Source organism: Ursus americanus, chromosome 14, assembly GCF_024610735.1.
Source record: "Ursus americanus isolate L20-20 chromosome 14, mUrsAme1.1.p, whole genome shotgun sequence".
Classification (NCBI taxonomy): domain Eukaryota; kingdom Metazoa; phylum Chordata; class Mammalia; order Carnivora; family Ursidae; genus Ursus; species Ursus americanus.
Window position 1 is genome coordinate 45,020,785 of NC_142140.1, and position 22,778 is coordinate 45,043,562.

The window sequence follows — 22,778 nt, forward strand, 5'->3', positions numbered from 1 at the left end:
TCGGTCGGACCTCCGCCCCCCGTAGCTCCGGGCTAGTGGGGAACCCTGCCTTCCATTTGGCCCAGGAGGAACATCCTCCCCGCGGGAGTCCATGCCCGGGAGAGCCCAATGCATCAGGATCCATTCCCCTGCGCAGCTCAGTGGTCAGGAGGCCGGGTTTCTCCGAGAGCCGCGTGCGAGACCCCAGCCCAGAAGGCAGAGCTACGGCGCTAATTCTCCAGCTCGCAGGGGCCTCACGCCTGCGCGGCACGCCTCCAATGCGTAACCCAGTCTCGCCCCGGATGACTCCACTCCCGGGTGACGTCACACCCTCGCCCCGCCCCTCTTCGCTACCCTCGGGCCTCCCTAGCGAGAAGGGGCGCTAGTTCTTTCCTAAAGAGGCCTGGCCTGCAGAGGGCGGGACCCTGCCTGCCTTGGCCTTCGATTGGACCAGCCCTCGCCAGCGCAGCTTCGGGATTGGTCCTCTCGTGCTCTTCTCTCCTCCCCCTCCGGGACTTCCGTTTCCGGTTCTGACGGACGCTTCGGCCGTAACGATGATCGGGGACATCCTGCTGTTTGGGTAATTAGGGGGGGCCAGAGGCTGGGGTAAGAAGGGTTAGAGGTACGAGGGGCGGCCCAGGTAACCTCATTCTCTCTTCGCAGGACGCTGCTGATGAACGCAGGGGCGGTGCTCAACTTTAAGCTGTGAGTAGGCCGCTTTGGATCGCGGCTCCACCCAGGGGACCCGTAGCCCCGCCTCTCGAGCGTGGGCCCGCCCCGCGCCGTAGGCCACGCCCTTAAGCCCCAGCCCTCCCTCTGGCCACGCCTCCAGCCTGGTCCATCCTCGTGTGACCCTTCGCTCCACGGTGGCTGGAAATAGAAGCTCTCCGTTTCCCGAGGATCTCTCTTCTCGCATCCCGGAGAGCCCCCAACTCCCCCCCAAACTTCTTAGCCCTATTCTGTACCCACGGACCAACCTCTCCACCTTGGTGGCTGCAGGCCTGTGATTGGCAGGTAGATGATGGCCCAGAAAGGGGCATTGAAACACCCGAGGTCACACAGCAACCCAGCTGCAGGGCTAGAGCCGAAAGTGAGTGTCCGAGGCCCTCTGAGCTGGAGGTCAGGGCCAGGGGATCGAGTGGTCTTTATGTCCCACCAAAAGTGGACATCATCTGTTCCTCTTTGTAGGAAAAAGAAGGACACACAGGGCTTTGGGGAGGAGTCGAGGGAGCCCAGCACAGGTAAGGCCTCCTTTCTGGACTCTGAAATTGGTCCATTTCAGAGAGGACAATTTTTTCTCACCAAGCCCTACCTTAGTTTTCTTTTCAGTAGTGTGTGTGTGTGTGTGTGTGTGTGTGTGTGTGTGTGTGATTGCGAGAGGGAGAGATGGGCCTGCCAAGATGTGCTGTTCTTTCTGCTCACCTCCGTCACCCTCTTCTTTGTCCTGTCAAACTTCCCTGCATATGTCACCACTCATATAACTGCCTACAGTCATGATTTTCCTTTATGAATACTATCATTTGGCTAATACTTGTCCCTCATACTTGCTCTTGCTTGTTTTGGCCCATTCCTCTGTCCTTGTGGTGCCCATCCTCCAGCATGAATGAATGAATGAATAAACAAGTAGCCATTGCTTTCAGAGTGCTGAAGACGTAATTAGATGCCAACATTAGCTTTCAAATAAATCAGATGTCACATAAAAATTCAGATGTCTGGTTTATCAAGAAAAATCTGAACATCCTACAGCTCAGGGTTCAAGCAACCTCTTGGCACGTATTGGATGAAAATGAAAAGAAAGGATCCCATTGAGGCAGGGTCTGTGGTCTCTACCTCATCCCAGCCCCAACCCCCTCATCTTTATATCATCTCACCTGTCCTCGGGGCCCTGGAATTTATTCATGTAACTATTTGAAACCTAATGGACCTGCACGTGACTCCTGTGTCCATGCATCATTCACCAAGCATTTATCGAGCATCTGCCACATGGTGGCCACTGTCCTGGATGCTGGCGATATGGCAGAGAACAAGACACATGAAATTCCTGCCTTATGGGTTGTACTACTCGGGTGGGACAAGCAGTTCCTAAACAAGGAACAAATGGTGACGGAAGTGAGGAGAGGTGACGACAGGGATGGGGTTGCTGCTCCAGCTGCAGTGTGTGGAGGGAAGGACCCCTGAGCAGGTGGCACTGCAGCCAGGGCGGTGGGTGCCATGATGGAGTGTTGCATGGGAACGATAGGAACCCCGAGAACAGTGACTTGAATGACGACCAGACCTCTCCCTTTTATTGGGGGCCTACCTGGTGGTGTCTGTTTTGTTAGCTGCTTCTTGTGGGTGTGTCACTCCACCTCCAGCCCTAAAAGGTAAAAGGCATTTTCCCATTTTACAGACAAGGAAACTGAGGCTCAGGGCTGTGGCTTGACTTGTGTGTGGCCACGTGTGAAATCAGTGACAGCATCCTGATTGCACCTCGATTTTTCTGACCCCAGAGGTTGTCCCTTCAGTCACTAGAGCATCCATCCATTCGTTCTTTCGTTCATATGTTCATTCAGCTGTATATATCGCTTACCCGCGTTGTGGAAGGTACTATACCAACTCCTGGGGCTCTGGTCTAGATATCTAAATTCGGGGCTGGGGTAGGGGGTGGGAGGGTAGAAGAGCTTGGTGGCGGTGAGAGTGTCGGTGACAAGGACAGTCACAACAGTGACTTCCCTCTGATCAGGGGCTCTCTGCACATCTCCTTCCAGCCAGCAGTCTGTGCTTACTGCTGCTACTGCAGAGAATGCCCCCCTCCCTGTGCCTGGCTCACCCTCGATACCATAGTGGCTGCATTTGTTGAGAGCCGTCTGTGTGCCAGGCGCTGCGCTAGGTCTTCCTAGTCGCTCGGCACTCCCATTTACATAGGAGGAAACCGGGACATATGTAGGCCGGGGACTGAGCAAGGTCACCTGGGTGGAAGGGCAGTAAACTCCTGCCCGTGTTTAAGGTCAGAGCTTATGCACTTCCTCGAAGCTTTCTGACCCCCCACTCCCCGACAAGGGCGAGGTTGGCATGCCCCCATTGTATGCTCCCATGGCACTGGCCATGGTGAATAATCAGGTGTGTGATTACTTGTTTAGTATTTGTCCTGCGTGTGAGCTTCTTAGGGCAGGGATACCTGCCTTGGTCCTCCCTGTATTCCCTGCACTTGGCTGTGGCCTGGAACAAGTGGCCATCACTTAGCATCTGTTGATGGTAGGAGAGCCTGTTTTTGTGATGGTGGGCCCAGAGAAGGACCTTGTCAGGCAGCGCCTCTCAGGCATCCTGGGGCTGGACCCCTGTTTGACATTTGCAATCTGGGCTGGGCTGCATGTGGCTATGCCCGTGGGTTGGATGATACCAGACTCGTCTAAACTGTGTTCAGCAAGACTGTGTGTGCTTATCGTGTGCTTGGATGGTGCAGTGGTGCCAGGTGGCTGTGTGAATTTCTGAGTTCCCGCCTGGTATTCTGTACTTATGGGACAGCCCTGGTCTATAGATGACACTTTAGGTAGCACCCTTGTAGATTACCCCACATGGACCCATTCATTTCACTCTGGAGGATTAAAGAGGTGAGTGGCTTAAAACCCTGGAGGAAGGGTCTGGAACCCACGCCTCTGGAGTCTTAATGTACCAAGTTGCTTCCTCTTGGAACAGGTTCTGTTCTGTGGCAGGGGACTAGAGTTAAGTCACCATCAAAGCAGAACTCCTCTTTTACTTGCCTGAATTAGTATGCTTTTTCAGGTGCCAACACTGAAAACCCAGCCCAAAGTCTTTAGAGCAAACAGAAACCTCCAAGGGTGGGACTGTTTTCAGGCACCCCCGGCCTCAGGGCTCAAACCAGCCCTCCTGTGTGTGACCCCACCAGCTCTCGTTCCTTCTGGGTTGGTTTTATTATCAAGCCAGCTTGTGTTGACAAAAGATGACCCCAGAGCAGGGCTTGGCCCAGGGTTCTGTAACGGTCAGATCATAAACATTTTTGGCTTTGTGGGTCATTCCTTGTCTGGTGCAGCATGTCAGCTCTGTTCTTTGAAAGCAGCCATGGGAGATACAGGCATACCTTGTTTCATTGTGCTTCTTTATCGTGCTTTGCAGATACTGTATTTTTACAAACTGAAGGTTTGTGTCAACCCTGTGCAGGCAGGTCTCTTGGCACCATTTTTCCAACAGGTTTGCTGACCTCGTGTCTCTATGTCACATTTTGGTAATTCTTGCAGTTTTCCAAACTTTTTCATTATTGTCATATTTGTTCTGGTGATCTGCGATCAGTGATTACGACTTGCTGAAGGCTCAGATGATGCTTAGTGTTTGTTAGTGGTATTTTTGTAATTCACGTACTGACATTTTTTAGTTGTAATGCTACTGCACACTTAATAGACCATAGTATAGTGTAAACATAACTTTTATAGGCACTGGGAGATCAAAACATTCATTTGACTTGCTTTCTTGCGGTGTTCTGGAACCGAACCCACAATATCTCCAAGGTATACCTGTATATAAATGAGCGGGCATGGGTGTATTTTGATAAAACTTTATTTGTAGACACTGAAATGTGAATTTCATGCAATTTCTGTGTCTCACAAGATACTCTGTTGATTTTCTTTTTAACCATTAAAAAGTCTTTAAAAACATTTTTAGCTCGTGGGCCACACAGAAACAGGTGGTAGGGGCTGGCTTTGGCCCATGGGCCATAGTTTGCCAACGCCTGCCCTAAAGGACTGGGCTTACGCCTTCCAACCCAGAAAGGCTGACAGAAGCAAGTGCCTCCTCCCCAGTAGTTGGAACAAAAGTCCCAGGACTGACTCTCACTGGGCAGACTTGGGTCACGTGCCCCTCCCTGAGCCAGTCAGAGGCTGGGGTCTCTCAGGGGTTGCTCAGTGGCAAGCTCTGTCAGAGTGCCAAGGGCTGGGGAGCAGAGGCGACCCGCAGGAAGTGCCGTGCTGCCCCCAGAACGGGGCGGATGGAAGCTGCAGAAGCATACTGCAGCCACGACAACAGAAATGTCGGCGGTGCTTGTAAAAACGCGTTCTGACTTTCCAGGTGACAACATTCGGGAGTTCTTACTGAGCCTCAGATACTTCCGGATCTTCATCGCCCTGTGGAATGTCTTCATGATGTTCTGCATGATCGTGTAAGTCTGACCTGCCCGTCCCCTTCATTGTCCTGTCCTCGGTGTCATTCTCCAGAATGACCCACTGGATGCCCATTCTCTGTCTTCTCTCTCTGCGCTTTCACGTCCCGCTTTCTGCTTAGAAAATAAGAACTCTCCCCAGCTAGAGAGGGAAGCAGGGTCTACAGAGGTTAAACTGTGTCACTGTGGTCTAGGCTGGAGCTTTGATTGGAACATGGTGTTCTCCAAGTCCTGGCTGTTCTGGTGCCTCAGCAGAGGCTGCCAAGAGATGCCTTCCCTCAAGCCCATGGCCCTGTTGACCTCTTGCCAGCTGTGCTGTGTTTAGCCTATACTTGGTGTCTGCCAAGGTGGAAAGTGTGGCTTAATGGCCAGTGTGCTGCTGGGTCCTGCTCCTGTCCCGCTGGTAGCCCTCAGAAGTGTATTTCAGACTTTTCTCTGTTTTCATGCCCGTTTTTCATTTCCTCGTTAGGCTTAAGAAAATCTAATCAGCTTGGTTTTCCTTCCAGCATCGGGGCCTTAACGATTCTCATGAATTGTGAGACTCAAGAGTAAACAGGCTCAGGGGAATAACCGTAGGAGAATCTGGCGTGTTAGCATCTGGGCTAATCGTGCTGGGCTGGTCCCATTCTTCCCACTGAAGAGGAAGAGAATGAAAAGTCGGCTCTCCTGAGTAATTGAGATGCTGAATTTGGGGTTGCTGGGTGGTCCTTGTGCCAGCCCAGTGGCTGTTTGAGGGGATGATTCCAGGACTTAGGAGTTTCACCATGCCACCGGACAGTGTTTTAGAGCCCAGAATGAGCACCGTGATGTATGTCCAGAGAAGCCCTTTTTGGGAGCTCGGATGAGACCTGCGCAGGTGCAGAGAGGGCTGGTGAAGAGATCAGGGAATTTGCAGAAGAGGATGGGGAATATAACTAGGATTCATGGGAAGTAGAACAGCGTTGGTCTTTCCAGGTTCCCACCCGTCCTTCCTTCCTTCATCTATTTATTTACAACTATCCAGCATGGGCTGCGCCTTGGGCTTATAGCTGACACCAAGATAGCCATCGTCCTTGCCATCAGCGAATGCACAGTATAGCAGATGGGACAGGGACCGAGAAACAAATAGGGAAAAGTGACTCATGAGGCGAATGGGAGGCCTTCAGTTTAGGTGATGGTCGGGAAGAGGCTCACAGAGAAGTGCTATTTAAATCAAAACCTAAAGAACGAGAGGAAGCCTTGCTATTTGCAGAGCTGAAGAGAGGCATGGGAGCACATGCACAGGTCCGAGGCAGGGCAGAACTCTGTGTGTTCGTTATTCTTTTCTGTCTATTGGCTTCATTCATCTTCTTGCCCAACTAGCTCCCTTTACTGCTCATCTGCTGGCCCGTGACCAAGATGGTCACCTTAGGCTCTGTGACCTCCTAGCTCAGCTTAAGACTATCTTTGTCTGTAGCCTGGTGTCCTGATTTTGCTTCCTGGGAGCAGAGCCTGCTTGACCTAGCTAGGTGTGACCCAGGTCCAGTGAGATTGGAGCTATCCTGATTGCAGCATAATCACTGAGGTCGAATCAGCAAACCACGGCCCATGGGCCATATCTATCTGCTTCCTGTTTTCATGCATGAAGTTTTATTGTCAGGCAGCCACACCCATTTCTGTGACTGCTTTTGCAGCAGAGGGGTTGACACCATGTGACAGAAACTGCCTGGCCTGCAAAGCCCAGACTACTTACTGTGGCTTTTTTGCCAACCCCTGACCTGGGCCCCCCTATTCAGTAGATGCCACGAGTGAGGGAAGATCCTTTTCAGAAAGGACTCTGTTCAGGGAGGCAGTGGCCGGCTTTCCCAGGGTATGAAAAAGCTGGAAATCATCTAAATGTCCAAGAACAGGGGAAGAGTCAGGTAGCTCAGAAGGACGCCCAGACGAGCCGCCATCGCGGCTTCATCACTGATGATGTGCTGCACGTTCTGTCTGCACAGGGGAGCGTTTCGAAAGCAAAGAAGGCGGGGTGTCACTTACATGCACACTCTGGCCTCCGCTGCGATTTACATGCAGTAAACACTGAATAAATGCCCGAAGTCTGTGGAGAAAACACTTCCGGCCAGGGAATTGGAAGGATCTACTTCAGGCTGTCCACAGAGGTGACCATGCTCGGATCACTGAGGAGATTAACAGGGCCTGAGGGGGTCCTCCCCACACCCACTTTTATATTGCTTGAACTGAGCTACTTGGGAAATTTTAAGAAGTCATGAAAAACTTGAAATACAGAGAGAAATGTGCCTGGGTGTTTAGGGACCGAGTATTGGTATCTGCAATTTAACTATGAAACATACCAAGAATAAGGTAGACAGATAATTGAATTAGGTACGCTGTAAGGCAGTTATTTTTTTATTTATCATTTATTTATTTGAGAGAGAGTGAGTGAGAGCATGAGCAGGAGGAGGAGCAGAGGGAGAAGCAGACTACCCACTGAGCAGGGAGCCAGACGTGGGGCTGGATCCCAGGACCCTGGGATCCTGACCTGAGCTGAAGGCAGACACTTAACGGACTGAGCCACCCAGGCGCCCCAAGCAAAGTTCTTTGTTGTTTTTTAATTTGACAGAGAGAGAGAGAGCGCATGGGGGAGGGGCAGAGAGGGAGAGAGCGAATCCCAAGCAGAGTCCCTGCTGAACCTGGAGCCGGATGTGGGGCTCCATCCCACGACCCCCGAGATCGTGACCTGAGCCGAAATCAAGAGTCGGAGCCTCAACTGACTGAGCCACCCAGGCGCCCACGTAAAGCAAAGTGTGAATTGTAGAATGGAGGCGGTATATATGCGGGTGTTCACTGAACTGTTCTTTTAACTATTATATAAGTTAAAATCTTCAAAATAAAGTACTGCGTGGGACAATACGGAGAAAATGTGGGTGTCAAATCATGGAGCAAGGTTAATAAGTGAAAAGTAGAAGTCAGTCTTCACAAGTCAGTATTTTGTAGTATATTCACAGGGTTGTGAAACCACCATAATGCAATTCTAGAACGTTTTCGTCACCCCAAAGGGAAACCTCATCCCCATTAAGCAGTGACTGCCTCTTCTTCCCTCCAGCCTCTGGTAACCACCTATCTGCTTTCTGTCGTTATGGATTTGCTAGTTCGGATATTTCCCCTACACGGAGTCGTAACAATACATGGCCCTTTTTGTGTCCGGCTTCTTCCACGCAGTGTGATGTCTTAAAGGTTCCAGCGTGTTGTGGTGTGTGTCAGCACTGCATTCCTCTCTGTGCCTGAAGAATAGTCCATTGTATGTCTGTGCCGCAGCTTGTTTATCTGCTCATCAGTCGATGGTATCTGCAATGTTTCCATTTTTTTGGCTGTTTATGAACATTGCTGATACAAACGCTGGTGTTCAAGTTTGTGGGTAGGCAGACTTAAGTTTTCGGTTCTGTCTGGTATATACCCAGGAGTGAAATTGCTGGGTCATATGGTAACTCTATATTTATCTTTTTTGAGGTTCTGCCAGACCATTTTTTAAAAGTAGCTGCAGCAGTTTGCCTTCCCACCAGTAGTGTGTGATGGTTCCAATTTCCCCCACATCCTTGCCAACGCTTGTTATTGTCAGTCTTTTTGATTAGAGCCATCCTAGTAGACACGAAGGTTGATGAGCATTTCCCTAGTGGTTAATGACATTGAGCCTCTCTTCATGTGCTTATTGGTCATTTGTATACCTTCTTTGGAAAAATGTCTATTTAGGTCCTTTGTCCATTTTTAAATTGGGTTATAACTGAGTTATAAGAGTTCTTTTTATAGTCTAGAAACCAGTCCCTTTTCAGGTAACATGCTTTGTAAGTATCTTCTCCCATTCTCTGGGTTGTCTTTTCACTTTCTCGATGATAGTCCTTTGAAGCACAAAAAAAACCCTTAATTTTGATGAAGTCCAGTCTATCTATTTCTCCTTTTGTCGCTTGTGCTTTTTGTGTTGTAGCTAAAAATCATTGCCCAACCCAAGGTCATGAAGATTTAGGCTTAAGTTTTCTTTTAAGAGTTTTGTAGTTTTAATTTTAATAGTTAGGTCTATGATCTACTTTGAGGTAATTTTTACATATGGTGTGAGATAGGGATCCAGCTTCATTCTTTTGCACGTGGTGATCCTGCCCCATCTCTTGTTCTTTTTTCACAAAACCTTTTTATCTTGAAAAGAGTTTAGATTTATAGAAATGTTGCAATAACAGAGTTCCCATGTATATATATCTTTTTAACAGCTCTATGGTTTTCCCCTGTAGACCTCTGTCATAACTTACGTACCCATTCTCAACTTCATGGGTTTTTTTAATACACTTTCCAGGCCTTTCCTATTCAGATTTCCTTCAGTGAACAGAGTTAACTGTAATCATCTGTTTACTCAAAAAAAATCATCTTTTTTTTCAATTTACGAAAGTCATCATTGACGTGAAGTAATAAAGAATGGACTAAAATAAAATGTTACAGATTCTGATGAAGTAGATACTTTCTTAAATAGCTTTTTTCTTTTTAAAATGTACCGGTTGGGGGGCGCCTGGGTGGCTCAGTCAGTTAAGCATCCGACTCTTGCTGTTAGCTCAGGTCTTGATCTCAGGGACGTGAGTTCAAGCCCCACATTGGGCTCCATGCTGGGTGTGGAGCCTACTTAAATAAAATAAATAAAATAAAATGTACCGTTTGGTAGCGTTAAGTATATTCATGTTGTGTATCAGAAGAGTTACTTATAAAATCGTAAGTAATATAAAATCATCTTAATAATAGTAACATAAAATATTTTCTGAAAGTGTTTTCCGAGCTATAGCTTTACATCCTTCCTGTCCTCACGGACATCTCTGCCCTCTGAATTTTCCAGGCTGTTTGGCTCCTGAGCCCCAGATACTCACCTTCCTGGGAACCAGGAACCAGGAAACACCTTCCCAGATGCCGAGTCTCCCTTTCTCCGTTTGTGACGACTTCAAGAATGGTTTTGACCGGAAAACCAGCGACCTTCCCAGAAAGCCCAAGTTCGTGGTGGGTGGAAAAAATGTTCACCAAGCTGCACACGGCTTCCCAGCCACGTCATTGTTTTCTTTTCAAAGATATTTTCACTTTGGTCTCTGCGTTGAAATACTGTCTACTTAAGGAGTTTTAGGAGGGTGTATGGAAGGGAATGTGATAACATTGCATTCCCCAGGTAAAAGAACGTCGTCTAGATTGTTTTTTTAGATTGGAATTCCTCTTCTAGCAAGCTTCTACTAGAAACTCATTTCTGGATATTTCTTGGTTTATTTTTAATAACCATTCTTTTTGGTTCAAATTATACAGATTTTTCAAAATAATTTTTATCTGGGGATCTGAAACAGAAAGGTTGGCTTTTAAGATTAATGCAGCCTCTTTATTGGACTGTGTTGAGGAATAACAAGCGAGTTCATTGTTTCTGGGCCTGTGTCCAAATTCCTTTCCTGTCTCGATGGGCTCTGCTTGGCCACTGAGTGCCTCTGAGGTCATCCCCAGGACTTGAAGGGTGAAGCATTACTGCTTCCCGTGGAAGAGAGGTACAGAACAGTTGGCAGGGGCAGATATGGGTGTTAGGAGAAATTTTGCCCTGCCTTGCAGCCCTCTGTGAAAGTAACCCTTGGGGCCATTAAATGTAGAGTTTCAAGAATGAGAGTGACTTACGTGGGGATACTGGGACCCTAGTTGTGAAAGTTTGGAATTTGAGTCTTCTTTTCAAGTGAGCGATTCCAAGGTTGAAAAGCAGTGAGCCTCAAAATAACAGCATTTTGCACAGAACCTCCTTGGAAAGGCAGGTCCTTTATCGCCAAAATGCAATGCCAGTGGTCAACACCTAGATCCTACAGGTGTTTTGACTTGTTTGTTGTGGGTTTTGAATTCCTGATTTGCTGGTAAACCCGGTGGGAGGAAAAACTAAATATGCAGACTTTTCAGAACTAAGAAGTACTGAAAATAAAGCTCATTTCTAAAAAGGATCTTTTGTTTATACATTTTTTTAACCAAGAAATTATCTGACTTCCAACTAGAGTTGTTTTGAATTACACTGTGGGGAACATGGAGGATTCATTTTGGAGGCTGTCAAAAAGTCAGAAGAGAAGCAATGTTAGATTTCCCATTTTGGATTTTCCTTAATAATAACCAGGCCAGAATTGGGCAAAAGGTCTTTTGACTTGGTTGCTTTGGGAAGTATTGAAAGAGCCAGTCAGAACAGTGGGGTTTTGCTAGATGAGGGGCAAATCCACTTTTACTGCTGCTTAGCTGACGTCATTCTCCTTCACTGCTTCTGTAATTTATTCCCTTGTCAAACCCGGGCCTATGGTTTGTTAGTAGCTGGGAACGTAGCTGCTGAATGGAGCTTCGCACAGGCCTGTGTCCTTGTCGGCAAGAACAGACGTGCAGAGATCTTGGCTGGTCACTCCTCAAGCTGTGTCAATGGTGCGAGGAAACCTCACTGCCTTATTCAGACTGGTGCTGAGGTTTCAATGAGGCAAGGCACTCGTAGGTTACGGGGATGAATCATGCGCTGAGAAGAGAATGCTGTCATTGAGATTTTGTTTCAATAGTGGTGTTTTTTTTCCAGAGAACTGTTATCTCATTGTTAAGCTTTCACAAGCAGTGTAGCTTCAGAGGCGGCTGTCCATTTTAAAAGTTGCATCTTTAGGAAGCTTTTCAAGAACCCTCGTTAACATCACAGGTTATCAGAGTTTGAGTTTTGGGTGCCTAGTGTTCCCCAGCATTTAAGGGCTCAGTGCTCTGGGCCAGTTAGACGTGGGTTCAAGTCCCTTCTCTGCTTCTTACCAGTGGGACCTTGGCCACTTGCTTCCCCACTCCCTGCCTCAGTTTCCAAGCTCCAAAATGGGTCTGCAAGTCCCACCTGCCTGAGGTTGTTGAAAGGCTCAGCACGCTCAAATGTGGGCTGAGTGCTTGACTGAGTGCCTGGCACCCAGGAAGCGCTCAAAACCTGGTGTCCTCACTGCCAGCATCTTCTGTTCTCTCGCCTGTGTTTGTGCGTGTAGTCTGCACACACGCCGTGAAAGAGAGACGGCATCGTTTAAAAATATTAGAAATAGTTTTCCAGCATGAAAAACCTTTTCCCGCCTTCCTGTTTCCTTTCCAACATTTTCCTTATACCTATCAGTATACAGGCATACCTTGGAGATACTGTGGGTTCAGGTCCAGACCAGACCCAATAAAGCGAATATTGCAATAAAGCAAGTGAAACGAGTGTTTCGGCTTCCCGGCGAATATGAAAGTTACGTTTACACTGCATTGTGGAAGTGTGCCGTAGCATCACGTCTAAAACACCAGCATGCGTGCCTTAATTAAAAAAATACCTTATCGCCAAAAAATGCTAGTCATCATCTGAGGTTTCAGAGAGTCATAATCACTGATCACAGATCACCAAAGTAAATACAGTCAGCATGAAAAAGTTTGAAATATTGTGAGAATTACCAAAGTGTGACACACAGACAGGAAGCGATCAGACGCTGTTGGAAAAATGGAGCCAAGAGATTGGTTGCTGCAAACCTTCGGTGTGTAGCAAACACGATGTCTGCGGAGTGCAGTAAAATGAGGGATGCCTGGATATGACATAGTTTGATCGTGGTTAAGGCGGCTTAGGTTCTACTGTGGATTTCGGCATAATTTCCTTCATATCTTGCGGGCTGCCTATCTTCATGGTGCCAGGTTTTCATTAATTGTCAGTAAATCTCTCTTTAATCTTGGCCCTCTTGCTGGTCCTCTCGTACGTGCTTTGAACTTGTACTTTGCCTACTGTTATAAATGCCACTGCGACCCCCATTGTCGTGACCTTGGTTGGCTCGCTTTGGTAGTACTGGTGCATTAGCTAGGAAGGCCACGTTGGTATATACCACCATTGTAGCTTCAGTGGCTTTTGTTCGTTTTGTTGTCAAGTGTCTTACTATCAATGCTTGTTCATTATAGAAGAATTATAAAATGTAGCTTTGCTCTAAGGGGTAAAACCACCAATAATCCTCTTCCCTCAGAGAGCATCACTCAAGGTACATCCTTCTGGCTCTTCCTCTATTCATGTGCATTGGGGGTGGTGCACACATTTTCGTGACGTAAATTGTATCTGTGTGCCTTCTAGCCTGCTTTTCTCATCTGAGCATAAATTTCTATTTTTTTTCCCTACAATCACTGTTTTTCATAACTGCAGATAAGTCATTATAATGATGTGCCATAATTACTTGAACTCATCCCCAGCTGATGGAGACTTGTCTCCAGTTTTTGTCTATTATAAATAACACTGTGATGAACATCTCAGTATGTCATCCCTAGTGAATTTTTGGGGTCACTTTTTTTTTTAAAGAATTTATTTATTTATTTATTTATTTATTTATTTATTTATTTATTTGAGGGAGAGAGCATGTACGCATGAGTGTGGTGAGGGGCAGAGGGAGAGGCAGAGAGAGAAGCAGACTCCCCACTGAGCATGGAGCCCGATGTGGGGCTTGATCTCAGGGCCCAAGATCACGACCTGAGCCTAAGTCAGGTGCGTAACCAACTGAGCCACCCAGGCGCCCCTTGGGATCACTTTCAAAAAGATATCTATCTGGACAGCTTTGGGCTAAGAATTCCAAAGAAAAACGCACCTTGGATGACTTGCATCTTTGTTCATTTGTTCATACATATGTATGTTCATACATACAAGAACTGGGTTCTGGATCCCCATCAGCTTTGATCGAGAGTGGTATTAGCCTACTTCAATTTGCTTAACCTGTTAATAAGGACGAGAATTAGGTAACAGTTTCGCTGTGCAAGTGACTGCAGTTGACATCACGCCAGGTGGCATTCCACCTTGGTCCTGATGGTTAGGGATCTCCACTACCATCTAAGTACTAAATGCCCACTACTGCTTGCCGCAGAGCATGTTACGTGGAGTCACGGCCAAGGTGAGAAGCTGCACGTTGAGAATGAAAACAAGGCCACAGTTTGCAGCACCTGCCCTTTGGGGTTCATGTTGGAAACCCCCTTTCGCTTCCTCCACCTTGGCATTTCAAGAGGTGGAACATGTCCCTCCTCTGGTGGGTTTCTCTTTGCACTTCAGTTCCAGCTATTCTAGAGCAGAAGTTGGAAACTATGGTTCCCAGGAAGAGCCTGGCCTGCCACCTGTTTTTATAAATAAAGTTTTATTGGCACCCAGCCACGCACCTTCCAATATGTATTGTCTAAGGCTGCTTTAAGCCTGCTACAATGGCAGTGTGTGACGGAGACTATCTGGCCCATGGAGCTGAAAATATGGTCTTTCTGGCCCATTTATGGGATGCATTTGCTGACCCGTGAGCTAGGGATGATAGAGAATCTCGAGGTGCTCTTTCCCCCCAGAGCCACTCAAATGGAGTCATTGGCACACCTTGTGGTCTAAATTTTAATAAACACATTCGAATTTGCTGAAAATCAAGCCAGCCTTTTCAAGCATGTGCTTAATAGACCAAAACGTAATTTTATTTCTCTTGGTAGTTAGGGGAGAGATCTCTTCTGGGCTCCCTGTGATTCTCCCGAGCGGGAGTTCCTCTACACCAGCAGCACAATGTGTTAATGAGATCGGCTCTCCTCTGAAGTGGTTAGATTTGAAAAGCCAGCGAGGCTGTCATTAGCGAGGCATTTTCTTTTCATTTCAACTGTTTCATTATCTCCTTCTTAACTGCATTTGTGTTTATGAAATATTTGACAAACCTCCCGATGTTTTCCCGTGTTGATGAAACACGGACGCTGTTTGTGTATAAAGCAAAAGGCCCGGTCTTTTTAAAAGGAAGATGTAAATTCAACTTGGGGGTTTGTTTTCATCATTCCCTTGATTTCCATTATTGCACAGAGAAGAGTACTTGATCTGCTTTGAGCCCTTCTCTGAGAGTTGCTGGAAATGAGAGTTTGGTAATAGTGAGCATTCCTGCATGGGAAATTGGGCAGAGGGGTCAAGAGCAAGTTAGAAATTCGAAATCCACATTTTTCAATTAGAAAACAGCAAGAACTAGTTCAGCGTATGGCTCTGTGGTTTTCCTTTTGACCAGTAGGTGGTTTTAGATCAGACCAGGGGTCAACAGACTGCTGCCCACATCTGGCTCGCCACCTGTTTTCATGGCCTACAAGGTGGAATGGTTTTCCCATTTTTAAATGGTTGAAAAAGGATCCAGAAGAAAATGGAAGGAAATTCCGGTTTCTTTGTCCATAAATAAAGCTTTATTGGAACTCTGCCATGCCCCTTCATTTACGTACCATCAGTGGCCGCTTTCAAGCTGCAAGAACACAGTTGAGTCCTTGCGACAGAGACCATATGGCCCGTAAAACTAAACATATTTACTGTCTGACTCTTTGGAAAGGTTTGCCAACCCCTGGACTGGACAGTTTTTTTGTTTTTTGTTTTAAAGATACCTTAAGAGTGGATCATGTTCACCTGTGGTTGGTTCGCATTATTGTTGTGGCCATTAGTGATAATGTGGGCCACAGGGTACTGGAGTATGCTAGGGAAGTTGTAGAAGTTATTTTAAGGGAAATAAAGCGTTGGTGCAGTTAATTAGAGTTTACTCTGTGTTCAGAAAAACGTGGAGAAGATGGTTATGGTAGAAAGCAAGATGGCGGTCTGGGCCAGATTGCAAACACCTCTGTCCCTTACAGAGTGTGATGTGGGGCAGCGAACTGGCATCTTTGCACCTCCATGTCCTCATCTGTGTTACGGGGACAGTGAGGAAGAGAGCCTTGACACGTACCTATAGCCTGCCTCATACGTGGCCGGCACTCAGTAAGTGGTAGTATTTTCATTGCTGTCATTCCTTTTATTAAAAGACCTCCTTGATGGGGTTTTGTGAAGCTTAAATGAGATAGTGTTTTAGTTTGCTCAGGCCGCCATAACAAAATGCCACAGGCTGGGCAGCTTAAACAACAGACGTTTATTTTCTCATAGTCCTGGGGGCTGGCAGTCCAAGATCAAGGTGCCAGCAGTGTTGGTTCCTGGTGAGGACTTTCTCCTTGGCTTGCAAATGGCTGCCTGCTTGCTGTGCACATGCGCATCTTTCTTCTTACGAGGACACCAGCCATATTGGATCAGGGGCCCACCCTTGTGACTTCGGTTAACCTCAGTTACCTCTCTAAAGGCCTTATCTGCATGTGTGGTCACTTTGGGGGGGTTAAAGCTTTAACATAGGAATTTTTATGGGACACAATTCAGTCCATAACAGATGGTCAAAGGTCTGCCCTGTAGTAGAAATTCAGTAGCTGTCAGTTCATGTCCTTGGCTAATAGTATGCTTCGAGGTATTAAATACTTCAGAGAACTCCCTATGGTCTAGGAAAGCTGACCCTGACACCTGGTACAGAGGGATTTTGCTTCCTGATGTTCTGTAGTATTTGTGTGGAAGTGGGGTGATAGCGTCTCAGACCTTGGTGTCCCCATGAATCCCCTAGAGGGCTTGCCTAAGTGTAGATTAGACACAGCAGGTGGGAGAGGGGCACAGGCTGCGGTTCTGCGTTTCAACTAGCTCCCAGGTGATGCCCATGCTGCTGGTCCCCGGACCACACTTTGAGTAAAACACTGTGTTCAGTAGCCATAGCCCCACACGTGGCTTTTTCTGTGTCCCTGTCAGTTAACTAAAATTAAAACCCCAACCCCTGAGTCACGAGTACATTTCAAGTGCGTTTCATGGCAGAAACCTCTAATTGGGCAGCACTGCCTCTAAAGAGAGAGAGTGGTAAGCTTTCCTCGTCAGGAGCCTGCATGAGTTAGTTGCCCTGTGGCTGCTGTGACCAATGGCCACAAGCTTCATGGCTTAAAATAACACAGATTGATTATCTTACAGTTCTGGAGGTCAGAGTTCCAAAATGGGTCTCACAGGGCTAAAATCAAGGTGTTGGCAGAGCTGGTTTCTTCTGGAGGCTCTAGAGAATCTGTTTCCTTGCTTTTTGCCGCTTCTAGAAGCTGTCCGCATTCCTGGTTCGTGGCCCCTCCCTCTACCTTCCAAGCGGGTAGTGGCTATGCAGGTGTTTGTCATGATGCCATCTGATTCTGCTTCTGCTTCCTTCTTCCCCGTTTAAGGACCCTTGTGATTACATTGGGCCCACCCACTGGGATCGTCCAGAATCATCTCCCTGTCTTAAGGTCAGCTGACTAGCATGCTTACTTCTATCTGCAACCTTAATTCACTCTTGCCATGTATCATCATTTATTTACAGGTTCCAGGGATTATAACCGGTACATCTTTGGTGGGAGGGAGGTGACGTGGCTTAACACAGGGCCAGTGAGGAAATACTTCTGGCTTTGTGGACCACACAGCCTCTTCCTCAGCCATGCAACTCTGCTGTTGTAGTGTGAAAACAGCCAGAGACTGCATACACTGACCAGGCCGTGCTTGCTGTGTGACTTCTTTTTCCATCTTTAGCTTTCGTTTTTTCTTTTTTTCTTTTAAGATTTTATTTATTTATTTGCTAGAGAGAGAGAGAGCATGCACAAGAGCATGAGCAGGGGAGAGGAGCAGAGGGAGAAGGAGAAGCAGACTTCCTGCTGAGCAGGGAGCCAGATGCAGGACTCGATCCTGGGACCCTGGGATCATGACCTGAGCCGAAGGCAGACGCTTAGCCGACTGAGCAACCCGGTGGAGAGCACACCGCAGGTTCAGGAAAGGCCAGGAGGAATTTTGATAAACGGCTTGGTCCTGTGCACGTGTGTGTGTGTGTGTGTGTGTGTGTGTGTAAGAGGTGGAGGTGTGTATGCACAAGTACGTGTGACATATGGGGTATGTGTATGGCATGTGTCGTCTGAGTTTGTGGCCTGTGTGATGTGTGTGGCGCACGCATGTGATGTGTTCTAGGAGCTGCGGTGTGTGTGCTTGTGCTGTGTGTGGTGTGAGATTCTGCATGCGGTGAGGGTGGTGTGGAATGTGCCCATGTGCAGTGTGTTGTGTGTTACCCGTGCTGTGCGTGACGTGCGTGAGACCTGTGTGTAGTGGAGCTGGTGTCTGTGGTGTGTGCGGTATGTGCATCGCCAGAGGCGGGAGTGGGTTTTTTTTTTTTTTTTTTAAAGAATTTCCCTTTGCTTCTTTTTTTTTTTTTTAAAGATTTTATTTATTTATTTGACAGAGAGAGAGACAGCCAGCGAGAGAGGGAACACAAGCAGGGGGAGTGGGAGAGGAAGAAGCAGGCTCCCAGCGGAGGAGCCTGATGTGGGCCTGGATCCCAGGACTCTGGGATCACGCCCTCAGCCGAAGGCAGACGCTTAATGACTGAGCCACCCAGGCGCCCTATGGGTTTTTTTGTTTTGTTTTGTTTTTAAGATTTTATTTATTTATCTGACAGAGAGAGCACAAGCAGGGGGAGCAGCAGGCAGAGGGAGAGGGAGAAACAGACTCCCCGCTGAGCAGAGAGCCCGACATGGGCCTCGATCCCAGGATCCCAGGATCCCGGGATAATGACCCGAGGCGAAGGCAGACACCTAACGGACTGAGCCACCCAGGTGCCCCTGGGGTTCTTTATTGAACTGCCCTTTATCTCTTACTACATGAACAGAAGTCAAAGTCATTGTGCCCTGGCTTTACACGCATAACCTTTATGCTTTGGCACAACAAGGGGTGACCAAAGTATCGCTGTCATCCTGTGTTTCCCAATGAGGAAATTGAGGCCAGTCCAGGGAAGTGACTTGCCCAAAGTCCCCAGGGTCATCAGCAGAACTGGCATGAAACCCTGGTCCCCTGACCCTTCTCTCCTTCGATGCTGCCACACTCCCACCCGAACACTTTTATTTGGGCTCTGCCATCCGTTTGCTGGCGTGGATTAGGAAAGCACATGGCTCGTGCCCAGCACACCTGGGAGACCTGTCCAGAAGCCTGGGGTACCAGAGCCAGTTCCAAATTCAGAACTTCCCTTGCTTTCCGGCAGCACGTGCTGTATATGCCATGACGTCCCAAGGCATCTGGGCCAGCTCTCGCTCATCAAAGAGTGATATTGCTGCAGCAAAACAGCCTCACGTTCACACAGAGCTGGGCCAGCAGAGACTGAATGGCCTCGGACAAGCTTTGCCAACCACATGGGTCCGATGCAAAGTTAAATTCTTTGGGTTGTTTGAGCTGTGGGTTTGGGAATGGTGGGGAGGGGGTCGTGGGCCTGCACTGAGTCTCCGCCTTGTCCCTCACTTGCCAGCAATGTTGGGGACAGGTCATCACTCCTATTTGTGTGTCAGTTTCTCTATCTGTGACCCTGATGGCTTGGGACCCAGTGTTGCCAGGACTTAACACTCCTTCTTCTCTCTGTGTAGCCTGTAGTGTTTGTAGGAAATACTTTCTGAATCATATTACCTCTCATCATGTCGCTTTCTGCATTGAGGCCCAACACAGCCTTTGTTTCTGAGACATTTCCATGGGCCAGTTGGGGACCTTATACTGTGGCTCCTGTCTGCTTCTGTCAGCTCCTGGTGGCTTTTTGACATCAGTCCCTTGGCCCTGTTCTGCTCCTTGGGGAAATGGCTTGTACCTGACTTGACTTGGCTCATGTGTTTTCTCTGCCAGTCTGGGAACCCTGAGCGCTGGGCTGGAGTCATCCTGTCCAAAATCCAGTCACATGACTTTAGCCAGATGCCTCCTCTGAGGAACAAGGACCAAGTCACCTGGTTGCCTAGTGAGGTCAGCAGTGTGACAGGAGGGGAGGAAGCCCACTCCTAGGGGTGGTGAGGCATAAGGTTGGCCAGGAACGTGGGCAGTGTGTATGTGTGCGACATGTGGTGTGTGACAAGGGGGTCTCACAAGGCCAAGGGCTTAAGTGAGATGAAATGGGAGGTCTCTGAGTTTTTGGAGCGGGGGACAAGAAGATCCAAACCGTGCTGCAAGAGATGGTTACTTTATCCTGCAGTTCTTTTACTGAAGAAGAAAGGATTATCTCATTTCTGTAGACACGTAAATAAGAATGTTTATCAAAGTCATTCACTAGAGAATTAGAACAGTTCCTGATTTTGTGTCTTTGCTTCATAAGAGTTACTGAGAGAACAGAAAACTGCCTTCAGCAAAATAATAGCCTCTAATCTAACAGTGATTCAGATCACCTGAGTGAGGGATGAGATTATTTGAACATTTCAAAAACACTACTTTAGCAAGTTTTTGGAGGTCTTTTTTAAAAAAGAAAAGGCAAGAAGAATCATTTTCTGACTACAAACCAAAAACAGACAAAATTGCTTGTATAGGTTCCCCATCATATTACCTGTTCTGTCTTCTGAAGAATTAAGTGTAAATGAAAGAGATCGATAGGAGTGTTCTTGTAGCTATCAGGAAAAAAAAAGCGTGGTCCACAGTGGGAAAAGTGGAATCAAAAGAGAGACAGAGTGATCCTGTATTTTCTTTGTGTGTACGTGTATCTGTGAAGAGATGTGTGCGGCGTTGTTTTTCTGTATGTTTATTCATTACCCCGTACTTAGCTGAAGGTCAGCGTAATAAAGGAGATGATTACAGCTTTAAAGAAAGTAAGCTGCCTGGACATGTGTGTGCTGCAGATTGGAGGAGAGAACTGTCAGCAGGCGAGAAGATTGGGACGGGGCATGGGTTCAGGAGAGGACAGAAACACGGGGGACACATGGCCAAAGACAAAGGCCAGGTGGGAGGGGCCCAGGAATTAAGGAGCCATGAGGGCTGGAGAGCATGGTCCAGAATCAGAAAGATCTAGCCTGGAATCCCCGCTGTACCACTGGGGGGCAAAGGGGCCGTGTGTGTCTCCTCACTGTCTGACCTCAGGGTCTTCCTCGTGTGTCACTTGAGGATTACATTAGCAACTGTCTCTCTCTGTTAGCTAGCACTGAGTAACAAATGATCCCAGTACTAAGTGGCTTAAAACCTCTCTTACTGAGTCACAGTTCTATGGGCAGGAATTGGATGGGGCACAGTGGGGGCCGGCTCTGAGCCCCAAGGGCTTCTCAGCTTGTGTGCCTGGCACCTTTCCCAGGGCATCCCAGCCTGCTGGGGTGAGGCATATGGGGCTCAGTGTTCTCTGTCACTGGGGACCTTGTTCTCCTTCACAGAGGCCTGGGGCCCCTATCTCTTGCTGAGAGGCCTTCCAGCACAGTCACTAGATTCTGACATGGCAGCTCCCTGCCCCCAGGTCTGCAAAGGTGGATGCTGCCAGGCTGCTGCTCCCTCTTTTTCACTTCTTCTCATTCCTTCTTATGGTTGAATAATAGTCCAGCCTGTGGATGTACGTTTCATTGATGTGTTCACCAGTTGATGGACATCTGGTGTTTGTACCTTGTGCCTATGAATCATCCTGCTGTGGACACATTGACCTGTATAAGTCTCTGAGTGTAGGTTTTCGGTTTTCTTGGTGAGGTTGATAGCAGTGGATTTGCTGGCTTGGGTGATAACTGCTAGGCCACCTTAAAGCTTCAACCTAGACCATGCAGAGCATGGTTCCACTGGATTCTCTAAAGCAAATTGTAGCACCACTCACCCCGCACCCCCAGTCAAGAGGAGAGGCTGACACAAGGGCCTGACTGCCCAGAGGGGTTCATCTGGGTCCTCAGGTAAAGCCCTCAGCGTAGTAGGTACTCAATAAATGGTATTCTCTTTATTGCTAAGACAAAACTGGGGCAGTAGGCCAAACAGACTGTTAGGACTTAGATGGATATCCATCATTAGGCCTGATAGTAAATCCCTGTTCAGGATTTTGGAGATTATGGGCACGCTTCAGATTAGCGGTATCCAAGTCAGAAGATGACAACTAGAGGCTACTAGAGGTCAGAATAACCCCAGCACCGGAGGAGAGGGGGAGGTGGCACCGTGTGTTCATTCTAGAAAATGTGGAACTTCAGGGACAAGTGTCAGAAGAAAAATCACCTGTTTTTCTGTCTGTCAGACCTGTAAACATTTTGGCTTCTTTCCTTCCAGTACTTTTTCTGTGCATCAGGTACATTAAGCGTCCATATTTTTATAAAACCAAAACTAAGGTCATAATGTATATGGTTCATATACTGCATTTTAACATTTAATATGAAATTGGGAGCATTCTGTGTTGTTCGATACTGATTTCAGTGGTTAAGATTATCTGTCTATATCTAGATCCTTTTATTTATGTATTTTTGAAGCATAATGTCCAGCTTCGTGAATTTGTACATGTTGCATACACCCGTAAGACAAGACGACTACCCGGTGGAATTATAAAATCCCGTGGTCCCTTCCCGTCCATAACCTTCCCGTTTGCACGAATCGACCCCTAATTTCTTTACATACTCTCCTTTTACTGAACATTTGGGTTGCTTCCAATCGTTTGCCCTTATAAATGATGCTGCCATCAACTTCCCTGTATGTACGTGTTTGTCTGCATCTGATTGCTTTCTTTGGATAAATTTCTAGAAGTTGGGAAATACTGGGGCAAAGGGTATGAACACATGGAAATGCTGTCAGACATCTTTCTTGGTACTCCTGGCTCCAGAGTGGCTTTGCCCTCCTTGGTGCACCTGCACTGCTCGGACAATGCAGTTAACAGCAGTGTCTTACTGGGCCCCCAACCTGTTTCCAGTGCTTGGAAACTTCAAAACTAGATCCTCAGAAGCAGGCTTTGTGCCTCTTAATGTGCCTTTGTATCCCCCTACTTGAAGACACAGTAAAATTATTTTGAGTTGTCTTTGGAGCCCTTCCTAAAAGCAGTGACATTTCAGGGCTATTCAAAACTAATTGAAAATTTTCTCACTTTTAGAA

At 47.4% G+C, this 22,778-nt stretch overlaps 1 protein-coding gene across 2 annotated transcripts; it reads left to right on the top strand.

Annotated features, from left to right (window-relative positions):
- The first annotated feature begins 436 nt into the window (after positions 1-436).
- Positions 437-11,073, top strand: SMIM7 (small integral membrane protein 7). Of its 2 annotated transcripts, XM_045778663.2 has the most exons (5): positions 437-559; positions 643-684; positions 1,168-1,220; positions 5,038-5,128; positions 9,957-11,073. In XM_045778663.2, exons 1-5 carry the CDS (start codon positions 534-536, stop codon positions 9,970-9,972), a joined length of 228 nt encoding a protein of 75 aa, XP_045634619.1. In that variant the 5' UTR covers positions 437-533; the 3' UTR covers positions 9,973-11,073. The 2 variants fall into 2 exon arrangements, with proteins under 2 accessions (XP_045634619.1, XP_087723315.1); XM_087867189.1 differs by lacking the exons at positions 437-559; positions 643-684 and adding an exon at positions 750-1,069 and having other exon boundaries at positions 1,142-1,220.
- Positions 11,074-22,778: the final 11,705 nt, after the last annotated feature.